General features: G+C 39.1%; 1 protein-coding gene across 1 annotated transcript; it reads left to right on the top strand.

Annotated features, from left to right (window-relative positions):
- Window positions 1-12,473: 12,473 nt before the first annotated feature.
- On the top strand, window positions 12,474-16,672 carry LOC100376160 (acidic phospholipase A2 Cc1-PLA2-like). Its single transcript, XM_002733484.3, has 4 exons — window positions 12,474-13,087; window positions 14,391-14,562; window positions 16,002-16,123; window positions 16,496-16,672. The coding sequence occupies exons 1-4, from the start codon at window positions 13,048-13,050 to the stop codon at window positions 16,642-16,644; spliced, it is 483 nt and encodes a 160-aa protein (XP_002733530.1). The 5' UTR covers window positions 12,474-13,047; the 3' UTR covers window positions 16,645-16,672.
- Window positions 16,673-19,306: the final 2,634 nt, after the last annotated feature.

Consider the following 19,306-nt stretch of genomic DNA (forward strand, 5'->3'; position numbering starts at 1 on the left):
TTGAATAAAAAAATAAATTGAAATGTAATAAGACAAAATAACTGAACAAATAAACCTGTATATATTAGTTGCATCCACTCTGGCCGTGAATCTTCATCTACTAATGCCGCCATAACAATCAAGAAGCATCTCTATCACACACAAAAACATTGCGTTTTATCCAGAGTTGGTTCTGTGTTGGAGCCAATCATTAAACATAATATTAGATGAACACACGTTTGCCGGAAACTATAGAAACACATTCAATGCAGACTATCTACTGTCTGTTTTAATTAAATTAATTAATTATATAGCCAATTAACTTCACTCTAACTGTGTCTCTATAACCTCGCCATATTTGTGTGTTACACATATGCAAGTGCTGTCTCATGTACGAATTACTTCAACCAATGGCAAGCTATTTCATAAACTGGCAAAATCGGGACTTCTTTTTTGTTTTACAAAAAGAAATAATTGTTTTAAGTTCTTTCAGCGCGATCGCGAAAACTAACGTGACCTCAAAAGATGATTTCTTTCGGCGGTCACGCTAGTTTTCGCGATCACGTGAAAAGGGCTAAATTGACAATTATATTTTTTGTAAAACAAAAAGGACTTCCGACTTTGCCAGTCAAGCTATTTCACTACGCATGACATTGTATGTTCAAAATTCAGTGAAATATATTCCGTTCATTGGAGATTGGAACATATTCAGCAAGCTATATTCGGAAATTTCCGTTGAATTTAGTTTCGTTACCTTTTTTTCCCGAGAATTGATTAAACTTTCATTAGTAATTTCAACATTATTTGCCGCATACACTTTCATATTTCGGAGGACGATTTTTTTTCCCAATAATTCTTTCTTATTGTTGGAGACAACCTTTGTCTGACCATGGAACTATAATTATAGTTCCATGGTCTGACTGATAATCATATTCAGTTTTAGTTTTTTACAATATACTGGTAGTCGTAAAATTTGTCAAGCCTATTTTGACCCAAATTTGAATTTGATTCTATTACAATATTATCTGAAAAAATACACAATTAAGATTTATATTGTCTAAACTCTAAATCAGAATGAATAAAGCCACTTGTTATGTCATTATTAACTATAGATCAGGCTCAAATTACAACCTTATTTTGTCAGTTTACCTGTTGGTGGTTTTGTTGTATTTAATTACATAAATTTTATTGAGTCGAAACAAATATTTCAGTGACCTCAGATTTTAGTAATTTGTATATCATGTCGATATTGATAAATCATAGATCTTAGAAAACGGGGACATGCTACTGTGGGTACCCCTTTCATGTAACCTTAGTTATAATCCTCTACCCAATTAACACCTTAGTGAAATAGTTGTATTCACGTTACACGAAGTACGGGCTAAGATTTAAGCTGATTTAGGCTTATCTAGCATATTTGCATTTCGGCTAGACCCAATTGCGTCCACGCACAGGGAGGGCCAGTCGTTAGCACCACAGTCACTCTTCTAGTAGAGTGACTGTGTTAGCACGGACTAAGGTGCAAGCCGCTATTTACGAACGAAAAATGGATGACACGCGCGAGGTTCTATTTCTGCTGCTGACATGTTTCGTTCTAATTTTGAAGCGACGTGCACAGGAACGCGAGAGAAGACGGACCCAACTTATTTGGATGCACAGAAACAGTATACAACGGCGTAACAGAATACAGAGTTTTATTAATGCATGTCGTGAACAGCGAACCAAATTTAGTTTGTCTACGATTGGTGCTGCTGTACGCTCTACTACAGCGACCTGATCAGTGTGGAAGCGTGTACACTGAGCTCGGTTGCCATTTTGGGAATGAGAAAGTTGGATATATTTGATCACGTGCATAATGTTCACACCTAAATGTCGCCGCAGAGGGCGCTTAGCCCTGGACTAAGCGTTCGCACACACTTCGTTAGCCCGTGCTAAGGTCTCGACCGCGTCTTAAATTCGGATCAGATTTAACCCGTACTTAGCATTCCTTAGCCCGTGCTAAGCATTCACGCACGTTTGCTTAGCACGGGCTAAGGTATTTGACCTCTTAGCCCGTGCTAAGGTGCTGTGCGTGAACGCAACTATTAACGCTGTCAATACCACTGTTACATTCGCTGCTGTTCCATAAGCTAAACATTGCTGCCAGGGAGTAGCTATACAAAATGAGCCAACTTGGTTAGAATATAATCAGAAAAATTACATTTCATTAAAACTGAATAGCCAAGTCCATTCTATTGATACTATTGAAACTGAAAATTGCAAAGTTAACAGTTTTTATATCACTATGAAAACAGGAAAGGGAAATAAAAATGGTCAGTTTTCTCTGCAAGAAAACAAAACTGCCTAAACGTAAACAATGACCTGTCAAAATTTGTATCATTATAACAAGTGGATTTTTCATCATATTTAGAGCAGATATAGCATAGTGCACTCGTTATACACTGACAAATGTGAATATTGGCACAGCATAACTTATCAAACATATAAAAAAGCGTAGAAAGGTAAGAACTAAAACTGTTTCAGATGTATAGGTATATGTATTAATGGGATTATCTATACAGGGGATTATAACCCACGTTGCACACAGGAAACTGAATTTTCCTTTGTCTCAGACAGAAGTTGCATGTCCCTGTTTTCTAAGGTCTATGGACAAACAAACGGTGGTCGTCGCGCAGCGCGTGTTCGAATTTCATGTAAATAAACAATGTATTTTACACGCGTTGTATACGTCGCTATGAGCCCCATATCGAACAGGATGCGGCGCGACGACTATCGCCCTGTAAATACTTAACTGGGGAGTCGTCACCTGCGCATGCGTCAGATGGTCATAACGTGTCTTTGTTCACAAACAAGCGTTTACCCATGAGTCTATGCGTTTCTAGCTTGTGTTGTTATCGTCGATTGGGACTCAATTCCCTCGCGTGCGCAGGTGACGACCCACCCGCTTTAAAGATAACAAGGAGAAAAGGTACCCGGATGGAGGTAAACGTGCGAATATGTCAGCAGGTGGATACAAGAATATCAAGTACCTGTAATGTAACAATTAATTGGCTGTCATGACTCATGAGGTATAATAAAAATGTATTCCATATGCAATGTTAGTTTATTCGGCAATCGCCTAGCCAATATTATCTTGGCAAATCATCTTCAGCCAGTGTACGTGAAAGTGCACCCGACATTCCAATTTATTTTAGTTCATTGATGTTCGCTACGCCAAATATGATTGGGAGAATGCTCTATATTCTAGGTATATTTAATTATATACATACGAGGTACATGAGGTAGCGTCAAGAGATTAAATGGCCAATGAAGAAGTTTTAAAACACAGACGCCGCGACGACTGACCGCCCCTTGTAAGGCAGGAGGGCTTGTCGATTGGTGTAAACAATGCGGGTTTCGTCTAGCAGGGGTTGTTATGGGTGGATGGTTCGTCAGGTTGAATACACGGGAAGTGGTTGTAACGGGGAATGGGTAACTCGCAAGGCAGTGAGTGGTACACTAGGATCGCTCGACACTTATACGCACCATTCAGTCATAAGGACACCAGTAATATAGTATAGCCGGATATTTATTACAACTACAATCGTCACCATACGCCCCCGGTCCTCTTCTAACTTAATACGCTAGAACCCCCCATTTTTATAAACGACAGTGTTAATCGTTCAACCAATAGTCTAAATACTTTGCATGCGTTGTCATGACGGCATGTGGACTCCGCCAGTGAGGGCGTCGCCCCATAGCATCGTCATGACAACATCAATGCAACTTGGTGACATTGGTGTATGTGCAAGCTGAATACTGCAATGGGGTATTTACCGCGGCATTATTGTGGCAACCACCAGGTGCTGCTAATAGGACATATTATTTAGGCGTTACACAATGAAAGTTACTGTACCTGTACTACGTGGCGTTTATTTTTTATTTTTTTTTTTTGGTTTTGATAAGCTAACGCTTTGTAATATACACAACTAGATATTACTTCAGATTACTTGTTACTATCGATAAATATTACAATTACCGTCTAGCCTATAAACAGATATTACACGATTCTGAAGAAACAGAACAAAATGGTGGCGTTGTCGTGTTGAGCAATTTTGGTTGAAACGGGCTCCCTCAATACAGATTGACACCTTATGACGAAGCGCTTCTATGGTCGTCCAATAATCCGCTAAACATTCTAAAACATTCTATCGACGCCGCTAACTTTATTAACATTTAGCGTAATCGTATTTATTTTGCCAATTTCAAAATAATCGGACGATTATACGTCTCTATGACGTGTACAAGGAAACAGATCGCAGTGTTGATATTGTTTTGATCTGTACACTCTTACTTGACGTAGATGGCGCGATTTATTGGAAAAGCGTACTACCTTAGTATTCTCGACCGCTGGATGTCAGGGCGTTGTATAACTAATAACAAAATGTTAGCGAAGATTTCTCGCTGAAAATATGTCCAGTTCAGACAACAGCATTCATAAACAATATAAACAAATATTTGTGTTCGTATACTTGCTCGATTGTTCAAGTCGTACTACTGATTTGGTGTCCCCTGTGCAACTCGTATTTCTACGGTTTTATATTTTATCGATTGAGTTATTACAATGTTTAAGCAATCAATTTATTTAGAAACTGACCTGCAATTAACTATTTTCAAACGCCTTCCGTATATCAAGTCATTGTCTAAATACGGACGGGAGAAATAAAGACTATGTGTTTGTAATTCAAGCAGTCAAGGAATTTTACTTTCAGCACAAGCTCAGACTAGTAATATTAGTAATATATTAGTGTGTCTGTGTGTGTACATTTCCAGTGTTTTCACGTATGATTTCTTCTGTGATTTTTTTGGCTTGGCCGATTTCTTTCAAACTTGGCAGGTAGGTCACACCTCCACCCTAGTTATAAGGAAAAATCTGAAAAAAAATTTTGGCCCACCGTTGCCATAGCAACAGCCAAAAAACTGATTTTTGGATAGCTTCGCGCCAAATGTATCTCCTCCTACAAATTTGGGATAAAACACTTCAGACATAGCTCATTCTACTCAGCTTGAGTGTGGGCACAAAGTTACCATTTGAATTTTTGATATCTGTTTTCATTACCGAGAAATTTGACCCCAAAGTTGGGGTAACTTTTCACCAGCAACGGCTCGGCTCGTTTTGTTCATACTTCACAGGTAGGTCGTGCCGTCACTAATTGGAAAACAATCCTGGCCCACCATTGCCATTGCAACATCCAAAAACTGATTTTTGAATACTTTCGCCCCAAATGTATTACCTCCTACCAGTTTTATCGGTGTCGCTGGGTGTATATGATAAAGGGAAGTTGTGCAACCAAATTTGCCGAGTTCGCAGTTTTTCGCCAATAAAAAAATAACTAAGGCAACAACTCACGGTTTTTCAGCATTTTTGTAATAAAGACATTATTCTCCATCAATAATCCGCCCAAAACAGGAACATTTCTACTAATTCTTGTGTTTTTTCGACGTTTTTCGAAAAACCTGCGATTAGGCTGTGAAAGTAGAACATTCCAGAGGGGGCGAAATGGAAGAGCCATATTTAACGCGTAAAAATAGAACGCGTATTTTGACCTCTATGCGGTCGTCGCCAAAGAGCCCCGTTTCACCAGTTGCGTTTTTTTGACTAAAATTTGGGCAGTACTGTCAGTCACGAAAATTGATGAATAAATTAATACACATAAAATATGAATCACGGGCTAATTCAATGGTCACCGAACACTCCACTGTGGCAAGATAGTAGCGTACTGTATATTTGACCCAGATTTGACAAGCGTGGTACAGTTTTTTGCGCGTGTCCGTAATAACGCGCACAAAGGATTGTGGGGCAGAGTCCTTTATTTGCTGGCATTCTTGGCTTTTGACTGCAGTTCTTTTTTATATTTTAGAGTAAATGCTTTTGATATGCTCTTAGGTTTCTTAATATCCGTCTGAAATTCTGGACTGTGGTCATATTTTTCGATTAGGAGTCGTATATATATTTAAATAACTCACCGTGACTAATGTTTTGCATTATGAAGTATATTATTATGAAGGTCAACACACTGTACTTTAGGTAAATATTTACCATCTCGTTATTTCATTATTTCGCTTTTCAGCATTTACAGGAAACGCTTCATTCTAGAAAATGCTATCGCAAAACGGTTGGAAATAATAAATGTAACAGCAGAATACGTCCTAGCACAGTCACTGGACTAGGAGAGTGATTGTGGTCCTAGTAATAAACTAAGTGACTTCCAAAAACTGAATGGTGTTTGCGAACTTCGTATTAGTTATAAACCGACGTTAGCTTCACGTTTATGTCACACCATGGAAACAGCCAAAAACATGGTGCTTGTTTTTGCGCGGAGCGGATCGCCAACCAGCCTACCGGCTTGTAATCACTTTTGTCGTTTTGTGTGTGTGTGTGTGTGTGTCTGTGTGTGTACATTTCCAGTGTTCCAGTGTTCACGTATTATTTCTTCTGTGATTTTTTTGGCTTGGCCGATTTCGTTCAAACTTGGCAGGTAGGTCACACCTTAACCCTAGTTATAAGGAAAAATCTGGAAAATTGTTTTGGCCCACCGTTGCCATAGCAACAGCCAAAAAACTGATTTTGGGATAGCTTCGCGCCAAATGTATCTCCTCCTACAAATTTGGGATAAAATACTTCAAACATAGCTCATTCTACTCAGCTTGAGTGTGGGCACAAAGTTACCATTTGAATTTTTGATATCTGTTTTTATTACCGAGAAATTTGACCCCAAAGTTGGGGTAACTTTTCACCAGCAACGGCTCGGCTGGTTTTGTTCATACTTCACAGGTAGGTCGTGCCGTCACTAATTGGAAAAAAATCCTGGCCCACCACTGCCATTGCAACATCCAAAAACTGATTTTTGAATACTTTCGCCTCAAATGTATTACCTCCTACCAGTTTTGTACACAGTCAGCTGGCATCGGTGTCGCTGGGTGTATATGATAAAGGGAAGTTGTGCAACCAAATTTGCCGAGTTCGCAGTTTTTCGCCAATAAAAAAATAACTAAGGCAACAACTCACGGTTTTTCAGCATTTTTGTAATAAAGACATTATTCTCTATCAATAATCCGCCCAAAACAGGAATATTTCTACTAATTCTTGTGTTTTTTAGACGTTTTTCGAAATACCTGCTATTAGGCTGCAAAAGTAGAACATTCCGGAGGGGGCGAAAGGGAAGAGCCAAATTTAACGCGTAAAAATAGAACGCGTATTTTGACCTCTATGCGGTCGTTGCCAAAGAGCCCTGCGTCCATCGCCTGGCGATGCTCTTCTGTTTCACCAGTTGCGTTTTTTGACTAAAATTTGGGCAGTACTGTCAGTCACGAAAATTGATGAATAAATTAATACACATAAAATATGAATCACGGGCTAATTCAATGGTCAACGAACAGTCCACTACTAAACAATCTGTGGCAAGATAGTAGCGTACTGTATATTTGACCCAGATTTGACAAGCGTGGTACAGTTTTTTGCGCGTGTCCGTAATAACGCGCACAAAGGATTGTGGGACAGAGTCCTTTATTTGCTGGCATTCTTGACTTTTGACTGCTGTTCTTTTTTTATATTTTAGAGTAAATGCTTCTGATATGCTCTTAGGTTGCTTAATATCCGTCTGAAATTCTGGACTGTGGTCATATTTTTCGATTAGGAGTCGTATATTTAAATTACTCACTGTGACTAGTGTTTTGCATTATGAAGTATATTGTTATGAAGGTCAACACACTGCAATTTAGGTAAATATTTACCATTTCGTTATTTCATTATTTCGCTTTCCAGCATTTCCGGGAAACGCTTCATTCTAAAAAATGCTATCGCAAAACGGTTGGAAATAATAAATGTAACAGCAGAATACGTCCTAGCACAGTCACTCTACTAGGAGAGAGTAACTGTGGTCCTAGTACTAAACTAAGTGACTTCTAAAGACTGAATGGTGTTTGCGAACTTCGTATTAGTTATAAACCGACGTCAGCTTCACGTTTATGTCACCATGGAAACAGCCAAAAAACATGTTGCTTGTTTTTGAGCGGAGCGGATCGCCAACCAGCCTACCGGCTTGTTACGAATATATCTCTGCCACCACGCGATCTTATGCTTGTCGTTGATTGGTCAATGCATCACAGTGGTACTACTTTCAAAGACACGCACCAAAACATTGCAATGCAGGTGTTTGATTTTCGAACCCAACGTAAGTGTGCGCGTTGTTTGTAGATTCTGGCTGTTTTCACAGCGAGAAGCTCATATTTTTACTTTCCTTAGCACAAACGGAGTGGCAATAGAACGTGTTCGCTGTCAATACCACGAAGTGCTTTCCTTTCTTCATATGTCTTCGCCTAGCGATCGACAGGGCCGTCAGCTTGATGAACCGAGTAACACCTTAGTAACAGTTATTCCGCGATGAAATTATTTTCTTTTGTAAATTATAACTATTTCACCGTTTTCAGTGTGTTTACGAAAAAATCATTATCAGCTATCGACGAAATAATTTAAAACTTGTTTTCAAGTAGGAATAAATCAACACGAAAGCCATCTAATAACAAAAATACGCAAATGTTACGCGTAGTAAAAGTCTTGTGGTGTTTCACCACAAAATGGCGGTGTGTGGTGGCAGAGATACTTTCGGTGATCTAACCGCAAGGAACTCTGGGAAGGAGAATGCCTTCCTCAGTCATAATCCTCGGGGCGGACATCCGGGCATTTTCACCGCTTGGCAACCCTCGCGGTGAAAACAAAGGCCAAAAACTTGCAGAAAACGGTACTTTGGGATGGTTGTTGAGACTCCCCTGAACAGTGTAACAAGATTGTCCCTGCGTGTGTAACATATATAAATTCGGTTGTTCAAACTTGAGTTTGTGTTGTTTTCTCGAATTTTCACCGGCTCGCCCGGCGTTCCACAGCAGCGCGCACAGAGCCCATATAATTACATGGTACAGTGGTGCGTGTCTTAGCAACGTTGAACGTCTTGTTCGATTGTGAATCTCGTATAATACTTGACGTAGAGGGCGCGATTTATTGGGAAGGCGTATTCTCCACCACGAGATACCTGAGTGTCGTACAATTAAACAACCAAATAGAAATGCATGTACAGTGGTGCGCGTCTTAGCAACGTGGAATTCGAACGTCTTGTGACGTAGCTCCGCCCCGAGGATACTAGTGGCCATATTGTACATGTCCATGTCGGCCAAGCAAAGTCAAATTGAGTGTAAACGACGGGCAAATGGTTATAAATTCTTACTTTTACTACGAACAAAGAATCAATGAAAGCTTCATCCTCGATATACAGTCCCTAAAAGTTACGCCCTCTTGCGGCGAAGCGCTTCTGTTGGCGGGTGTACACATTGACACTGCAGGTCGGCGTCTTCTATACTGAGGGGCGGCAAGGGGGGTAGCTGGTACAGTTTTACGGGAAATAAATAGGGCTTTTTACAATTTACAAGGAAAAAAAGACATTTTTACAGTGAAAATTGAATGTTTACAGTTTACAGAGAAAATAAAGATTATTTTAATTTTAAAGGATGATTAAGAAAAAAAACTAGAAAATTCTTGTACGTACCGAAAAAAATGAAACCTTTTTACAGTGTACGAAAAAAATATTTGATCGATTACGTTGTACGTCTAGTCTAGCCTGTGATTACAGAATTACGGAATTTATTTATTTTCAATTTACGTTGTACGAACATACAACAATTGCAATTACGTTGAACGAAAATAACCCTTGCCCCCTCCCTCTATACTAGAACAGCGCTTCCTGTGACGACAACGCGGGTGTGCATATTCTCTGGGGCGGACATCCGGGCATTTTCACCGCCTGACAACCATCACGGTAAAAACAAAGGTAAAAACGGTACTTTGGGATGGTTGTTGAGACTGCCCTGAACAGTGCAACAAGATTACCCCTGCGTGTGTAACATATACAAATTTGGTTGTTCGGGAGTTGTGTTTGTTGTTTTCTCGATTTTAGCTATTTTCACCGGTTCCTCCACAGCAGCGCGCACAGAGCCCATATAATTACATGGTACAGTGGTGCGCGTCTTAGCAACGTTGAACGTCTCGTTCGATTGTGAATCTCGTATAATACTTGACGTAGAGGGCGCGATTTATTGGGAAGGCGTATTCTCCACCACGAGATACCCGAGTGTCGTACAATTAAACAACCAAATGTTAGAAATGATGTTCTTGCTTAAGTTTGTTCATTTCAAACATTCCTAAACAGATATTTGTGTTAATATTTTAAAATTGGAATGCCCACTGTTACCGCAGAGTAGAGTACATTAGCTACAGTTTCACTCACGGGTTGCACCACGTTCTCTTCAGCGCGTGACAGGCCCACGGACGTCCACGGCGAAGTTGAAAAGTGTGACGTAAGTCCGTGGTTAGGAATGTTGATCTCAGAAGTGCAGTTCAATTGATTTACATAAAAACAAAAGAACCTATCGAATCTAGAGATAATTTATTACAATATCATTTTCAAATTTTGAAACTAAAAGTTTCAAATTGGACAAAAAATTGCGTTGATTTTCCCAGTACTTCGTTGTAAGACCCCAGCTTGTATAGGTCGCGCAGAGGATATATTAACAAACACTGAATATGTGGAACAGTATATTGAAATTGTATTGGATAAATGATTTTAATAAATTTCAACCAATATCATCCGATAACATTTTTTATTATACATCTGTCACCGTAACGCCAAAAGTCATAATTTTGCTGGGTGTTTTCATCAAAAAACAAAACATTGCTGCCACCAGGGTTTGGCCAGACTCCACACAAAGAAGTTCGCTGATTCTTTTCTAAGCTTTTTGAATTTCGGCATTCCCATGATGTATCCTTGGAAGGAAAAGATGTATAATAATAAGGTTATTACGAGGATATCTCAAAATATGCACTTAGACAGTACGCCGTCGCATCGACACCCGTCGCTGCGCGTCGGTCGATACTTCCGCTGTACTGTCTTCGTGCATACTTTGAGGTATCCTCGTAATAACCTCATACTCTACTAGGTACAATACGACATTACTAGCCGGTGACACGATAGAGCAATGTGTCGTTAACTGCCACCTGTTACACTTAATAGGTGATTTTCCGTACAATTGCGAGATCTCGCGAGATGTATGAAAAACGCGCGTCGAACGTCTGCCGCAAAAATCGAACGATTTGATTTTGAACTCGAATTTCCTTATTTCGTAGCTCACACCGACCGGCCGATCTTCGGCAGAGGAATATTGCTTCCGAATACCCTTACTTAATCGAAAGTGCCTATCATCAAATGTGGACAGCACATTATTAAGCATGGAAATGTCCCCAAAATACTTTCGCGTTTGTCGAATCCCACGCGATGTTTGACGCCACTACGACGCTATGACCTTTGTTTGTCCTGTTTTTACGTTCGATTTCACGCATAACGCATGATTCTCGCAGTGAACGGAAAATGGTCTATTGCGGTATGCATCCATTAACATCGAACACAATAAATGACAGTGACATTTAAACATAACTTGGACTCCGCTTGTACCTGCAGCCGGATGTTTGCTACCGGATGTTTGCTACAGGATCAACCTTTAGGCGTTGATGATTATCTTGAACTCGACCTTGTCTTGTGGGAATTTTTCTATATTTGAATCAGGCTGTGTGTTCGTATTAGTTGTATTTCTTTCTGATCGGCTTGTTTAAAGCGCCGCGCCGCGACGCGCTCATTATGGGGTCTCACGCGACGCGCAACGCATTCAAAATACATTGTAAAAATTCGAACGCGCTGCACCACCACTGTGAATTACGTCAGCATAGCACATCATCTTACGTGTTCGCAATATAAATACTACCAGCAGTATTATGATGAAAAATGAAAATGGGATGAAAAATTCAAATATTATTATTGGGATGAATCATAATATTAACACATTTCAAAAATCCCAATTTAATTCAGTTATGTTAATTTTTCGTGTGATAATAGATCGACAGTTGACACAATGGAAACTATAGCGACGGGCGTTAACAATGCGTTCCACGTGACGTATTGTTTACCTCTGCAACAGGTATATTAATTAATATTGCTCGTAATGACGTTAATGACGATCCTACCATTAACAGACAGGTGTTCACCGTACACAGAAAACAACAGGGACATTGAACCCCCAAAAATGCAGTGTATGACATACTACGTCAGGTAGAATAGGTTATGTGGAAATGTAATCCATGGAAATATTTGCTTAATTGCCATGCCTGCATTTTTTGAGTTATTTTATTTACATTGAAAAGAAATATTTGATATGCGACTGTTGGTTACATCGTCGTCGTCGTCGGTTTTGACAGCTGTTTCAGGAATTATATTTTATTGGTGACGTGGCTCTAATATATTATTGCGCACCAGCATATGTTGGTAATGGCGCTGTAAATCAATAGAAACTCCACTATGTCGTATAAATACCGTGCGATCAGTACGTCGTCCATATAATCTACTACACCGGTTCGTGATCTGTGCCGCAGACAATTCAACAACCAGGCCTGTATGTGGTCTGTATCGCAGACAATCCTTGCCTGTCTCGAATACGTTCGGTTTCCTTTTTGACGAGTATTATAGGCGTACCCAATACACTGCATTGACCGGATATTTCAGACAGACAGACGGTACGTTCTCATCTGACGTAGAACGATGATATCGAGTTGATTGGTATCTGCATTGATCTACACATGACCTTGGTCGACCGCACGCGACTCGGACAAGGACAGTTGAGAGAACGGTATTTTACAGTAGAGAAATTATTTATAGTAACATTAATTCATGTATAGATTTGGACGTAGGCGTATTTTGCATGTGAGTGAGTGCACCTGTGTGTTGCACCTTGAAATTACTCACAGAATGAAGGATGTGTGACGTCACTATATGCTTGATAAAAACAAACCAGATTCTTATATAAGACAAAAAAGGGAGACTTCCTACATCTGGTATTGGAACATTAGAAAAATTTCAACGCTGACTTAACCACACGTTGTATTGAATATACATTGCCGACTAACTCAATTCTAGACCTTTAGAATAAGACACTATGAGATTCTATCTGATCGTATTATTGGCAGCTCATTGCGGTAAGTTATAATTATATGTGATGTGTATTATGCCAATCAACTAATACTTGTTTGGTCAAGAGACTTGATTTTATGATCATTTCCCTAGAATTTCGTGGTTTTTGGAGAAAACTGTCGGGAAATTGTTGTTTCATCAGCAAATTTAATACATGGTTTTGGGACACGATTTTTCACATAAAAAATGAAATCGTATCAATAATGCGGGATACTGGCAATCTCTTATTGCTGTTTTTTTAGTATTGTTTCAATAAAATAAAATATCATGATCTGATTGGAATGCGTAAACGGCGAAAGCCGGGTTGCCGCGAGGCCCGGGTTAATTATTTCACGGTAATCCGGCTTTCGCCATTTATACACTCACATTTTTTGTTATTTTGAAAAAAAATAAACAAGAGACTGTAAACAAGTCTAGCTGGATATATAAATTAGTTTCGTCTACTTCGTTTATCGAACTCATTTAAATGTAATATCATTTTTAGTAGTAGTAGTAGTACTTCATGAATTGTTTTTGTTTAAATATTTGAGCTGATTGTGTCAAAAAAACCCAAAAAGAATGTTTAAAATGTGATATTCAGTACAGCAGTAAATATGAAAAGATTTTCCCATCGCTTGCAAATAAAGTATTTACGTTATTCTGCGTTGGGCGTATGTTGTTACCGTTAACATACACTGCCATGTGTTGATAAACAATTAAAGTGGCATGGAGTTGACGCAAGGCAACAAAAACGTGGTAAATTTTGGTCCTGTTTATAAGTGCACTTGCATATCATATTGATTATTAACAGTGTTGCGTTCCTTTTACTGGTGCATGGACCCAGATTAAATACATTTCACAGAGCTGGGTCCGTTTACGAGTGCCCGAACCCAGAGCATAGCAATGTTACAGTGTTGGTTCCGTTTAATTGTGCATGAACCAAGAGCAAATGCATTTCACAGAGCTGGACCCATTTACCAGTGTCTCGGACCCAGAGCAAATGCATTTCACAGAACTGGATACATTTACCAGTGCCTCGGACCCAGAGCAAATGCATTTCACGGAGCTGGACCCATTTACCAGTTCCTCGGACCCAGAGCAAATGCATTTCACAGTGCTGGATACATTTACCTGTGCCCCCGGACCCAGAGCAAATGCATTTAGAGTTCCGTTTGCCAGTGCATGTGCCTAGATAACAAGTATATCAACGTACTGTTGTCTTATACCTGTATTATTATCATACATAAACAACATATAGTTGAATTTCATGCGTTCTGGCCAGTATGATTTAATATACTAAAGTTTTCAAATGTCTACTTTGTTATTCAGGTTGCCTATTGGCCTCGCCTGGTGTTCGTGTTCGACGTAATCTGGCTCAGTTGGGCGATATGGTAACGTGTATGACCGATGCAAACATCGTTGGCACCGTGCGTGACTATGTGGGTTACGGATGCTTCTGTGGATTTGGCGGGGAAGGAACGCCACTCGATGATACGGATAAGTAAGTTAATTGTGTAATTCTAAATTTGTTGGTCTAGCAAAATTATCAAATTATTGTTGCACCAATCACATAATATCATTTTTGAGTTTTTAGGAAGTGTTGTTACCCGTGTTTTACCGGTATTGTGGGATCACTGCCGTGGATGAAGAGAAAAATAAAACAAATTTGTGTCGAATGCATAATGAATCGGATAATACTGGATTAACAAATTGCCGCCATGCACATGTGAGAATATATTTGCAAAAATAATAAAAACACACAAACACAAATTCTTCAACACACAGTCCCTGTGTCTATAGAGGGACTGTGTTCTACAATATTCCAAATGGGAAAGTCCTAACATGTGGTAGCGTATTTCTATCGGCGACAGCTGTCATAGATGTTGCCTTATAAAGGCGCATGCGCAGATGTGACATGTGTCTACTACTAAAGTATAACTGAGGATCTCATAGCGTTACTGTTGCGAATTCTGAAATCTGTTCAACACTATCTTTCTTTTTTGTTATTTGTCTTCCGTGTATTATCTCGGTGTCATCGCTTCCAAACATCATGAGTTTAATAGCTTGGCAATGCGCCAACCGCAGTTGACGCTAAAACAACAAACAATACATGCGCACCCCCAAGTTGACGCGTGCGCATGACAAGTGCATTTTCACTATCAACGCCGACATAAAAAGTACGCTGTTTTGTCCTCGGCTGTAGTATAAAGATCATGAACAAATGTGAAGATTCATACAGACACGAAAGATAACACTGGCACGTTTTTAAATGACGTCGTTGCGCGCTGAGCTCGTTGGTTGGACTTAGATTCAATTGTCAAATTTGGAATTTATATATATTTGTTTAGCGCTCTAATTAATATAGAAATATTTTTTGTGACGAATAACATATTTGCAAAAAAACATAATTCAAACTGATTTCATAAATCGCCCAAATTTCAAATGGGAAACCTCTGACATACATCAACCTCGGCCCATCAACCAGTCACTGTCACGAGTAATACCAACAACGGTACAGCAAGAGCATTTATTTGTTCGTAGTTACAAATTATTAATATTATTAGCGTTATTAATAGTTATTATTTATCATTTTCCGCTAACTACACAACTCTCATTGTGAATTATATGTACTTATCTACCTTATGTATATGGTGAAACATACATTCATTCATTCATTCAAAAGTCAATAAGAGAAATTAAAATTCATTGAAAACAATATGTCGGCGATAGAGGGCGCCAAACACCGGTATTCTGTGTTCACTCTATGTAGTTTGTTCACACACGTTCTGAAACACGACTGCATGTGTGACGCCGCCTAAGTTCACTCGGTGAGAACAGGGCTTATAATTTAACAACATTTCATGCACACAATCTATTATCACCAATATAGAGCTTGACAAAATTTTATTGTTAATAACGGTATTCCTGTTAATGTTCCAGGTGCTGTCAAGAGCACGATTTGTGTTACGATGCTACAGTTTGCGGTGGTCTTGAGCAGTATGGTGCTTGGTACGACTATGAGACGTTCAACTGCGACACTGACTCGGCTGCCATCGAATGCAGTGAGTATAGCACCAGTGTGCTTTTTGTGTGCGAAGTACTGGGATACAAACCGTTAGGTTATTGAAAGTGCAGAAACATTACATGAATATAGGCTACAAATGTAACGCATGCGCATATGAATCAACATCAGTACAAAAAAAAAAAATATTTAGTGAATAAACACAATTTAAATAGAATAGCCGCCATCTACTTGCCCCCAAGGAATAGTCAATTTAAATATTTCGTCATGCCAGCCATCAACATTGTCAGAAGTCATGTCTATTACAATATGCAACCATATATGCCCCAATATTGCTCTTGTTGCCTATGTATTTTCAAAAGTGTTATGAAACACCGTAATTTAAAAGAAAATGTGTTTGCTTTATTTATAGAACCAGCTGATCAATATGTTGACGATGATGATGCGTTGTGCAAAGCTGCATTGTGTCAATGTGACGCAGATATCGCCATGTGCTTTGCCAAGAACCAAGACACTTACAACAAAGACTACAGGGGTTACGACAACGACTTATGTACTTAAGGAACACAAATAAACATAGTTGATTGTGCGCTGTCTGTCTGCTTGTTTAGTATAGATAAAATCCGACTACGAGGATATAGAAAACACTTAAAGTGGGAGAATCGTCATCTGCGCACGCGGGAATTAAGTCCAAAGCGACGCTAACAACACACGCTAAAAACGCAAAGGCTCATGGGTAGACGCTTGTCTGTAAACAATTGCACGATATGGCCATCTGACGCATACGCAGGTGACGACTCCCATGCGTTAACATCCAGGGTATACTGGCCCAGCTGTGGTGATTTTTGTTTCAGCTAAATTATAATAATACAAAATTTGGGAGAAAATAGTTTTGCGATATTTGAGGTGAACACAGTCACGGGGATTTCGCGATATTTTTATTTAATTCAAACTTTAAAAAGAAATAAATTGCCCAGACTGTGTCAGTGTAGTGTCCGAGTAGAACAGCTTTATCTGGTTAGAAAACCACCGCTCCAACCCGCCTGTAGATATATATTTTGAGGGAATTCCTTTATTTTGCACCAAATTCGTAATGGAATATGTGACCATATCCCTATATTTGCAAATAGATTATACTATAAAAGTCCTCTAACATTCGTCAAGCAAGATGTGAATGCAGTATATGTGCACGTGGGCGAAAAGCTTATGAAATTATGATCTGCAGAATAATCAACTAATGAATATTCAGAAGCCAATGATAGGCATCGAAGTCCGGATAGCGTCTCTGTCAGATTGACATCCGTGTGAACTCCAGTTTTAACCCATGATGTCACGTGATCTCGTATAAGTCACAGGACAATATATATGAACAAAGAATTGTGACTCGGTCAACGGAAACGCGTAAAAAGGGATATTTACTGCATACAATGTCCCGCTATAAAGCATTCTCATTTTTGATTTATAATTATAATAAACGAAAAATTGGCCTCCATGAGTCAATGGCATAATCCTAATCACGGTTACTGGTAACCGTGTCCTAATCCATGATGTACATGTTGAACTCACTGGAATCAAGCATAAAAGTAATGTTTGAGACAAACATTTTTAAAAAAAATAATAATAATGATTGGATTACAGTGGTCGATTTAGCCAGCTGTTCGAACAGTGATGTGTTTAAAATTTATTGTCTACGTTGTTGTAACTGGTTGTAATTATGTTGAAAGTGTTAATATGTGTGAACTCCGTAATCTTGCTTAAAAATAGCAAATATTCCGTCATCCCGTGGCCTATCATGTAGATCTATCCTACTACTATCCTACTACTAGCTGTGGTCTATGTCGCACACCGGGGTCGCACATAACACAACTACCACACTTGCTTATAATACATTCTGTTCTCCTCTTTGATGTGCATTATACCAATACGTATACGATGTATTGTGCCCAAGAATGTAATCTTGTACCCAATACACCGTATCTAACGATATCGTGTAATTTAAGACATATGGCATATTCTCATGTGATTCTGAACGCATGATGATAGTCAGTTGATTGGTATCTGCTTCGATGTACCCGTGACCTCGGTCAAACTCACGCGACTCGAACAAGATGAGTTTGGAGAAAGATATTTGGCATTTAACAATCACCACGGTAACCCTGTTTTGAACTTCGTGTGCATTTAGAATAATACAATTATCAGAATTCCGAGTTTTGAGGAATTAGACGTGGAAGTATTTAGTGTGAATGCATCGCTGCTGTATGTTGTGTCGCTAAACTGAATACTTATCTTCTTCGACTTGTTTTATGCGGCTCAAATGACACTCGCGTCGATACGATCCCACTAAGCACTGATATTGGGCTATAAACACATTTGTAATCGGCCAAAAAACGGCTGATTTTATTTACGAAATGGTCGCTAGTCAGCAAAATTGGATTAGATTACGAAACAAAGATAGGAGCATATGTACAGTCTGATATTATCCAATTTGGATATAATAGTGTTTCATGTCAGAGTGAAACTGATAGAGATATAATGAACACCGTCAAAATGAGCGCCAGTTGGCCATATGGCATAGGATCTTGAAAAAAATGCACCCCCGCTTCAATATGTATTGTCATCATGTCAAGTTCGATTAAAATTTACTTAGGCTCACTAATCTTTGGTTGTGTATTGTAAGTATTGTAATCAATGTTTATTTTCCGTCAAAATGGGCGAAAGTCAGCCATATTTTTTATAAAAAAGCACGTTATGTGTATAACAAGTTTTGTCTTTCTATCTGCCTGGAAGAAATCGGTCAATGCATGCCAAAATAATTGCTCCAGGCAATAATAATAATAATAATAATAATAATAATAATAATAATAATAATAATAATAATAATTAGATTGGCAACCGGACAACAAGGTTACAAATCGTTGTGGCCTGGCAGAAAACTTGATGGACTCGGGCGATCGTGGCACGAATATTTCATAAATGTCCTTTCTCTCTTTTTTCTTTCTGGACTGTATTGTGTAAACTCATTTCAACAGCAGTTGATTAACTGTGAAATTCTACTATTTGACAATTTTGGACTATCTTCGGTATTTTACTGGTATAGTTTGTATAAATCTGCAAACCACGCTGGGCGCGTCCCGTCTAGTACCTAGTAAACGAAATGGAGCGTTTGCGCGATCAATAAGCGCGTGTACGCCCTAAGCGTCCGCAACGTTGGTGGAACACCAAG

This window comes from Saccoglossus kowalevskii, chromosome 12 (genome assembly GCF_978046115.1).
Source record: "Saccoglossus kowalevskii chromosome 12, keSacKowa6.1, whole genome shotgun sequence".
In the NCBI taxonomy this organism is placed as follows: Eukaryota; Metazoa; Hemichordata; class Enteropneusta; family Harrimaniidae; genus Saccoglossus; species Saccoglossus kowalevskii.

Excerpts from the sequence above, each read along its gene's own strand:
- LOC100376160 (XM_002733484.3), top strand. The coding sequence starts at position 13,048 with ATGAGATTCTATCTGATCGTATTATTGGCAGCTCATTGCG. Across the intron at positions 13,088-14,390 it reads ATTATTGGCAGCTCATTGCG|GTTGCCTATTGGCCTCGCCT; the intron begins GTAAGTTATAAT and ends TTTGTTATTCAG. Across the intron at positions 16,124-16,495 it reads CTCGGCTGCCATCGAATGCA|AACCAGCTGATCAATATGTT; the intron begins GTGAGTATAGCA and ends CTTTATTTATAG.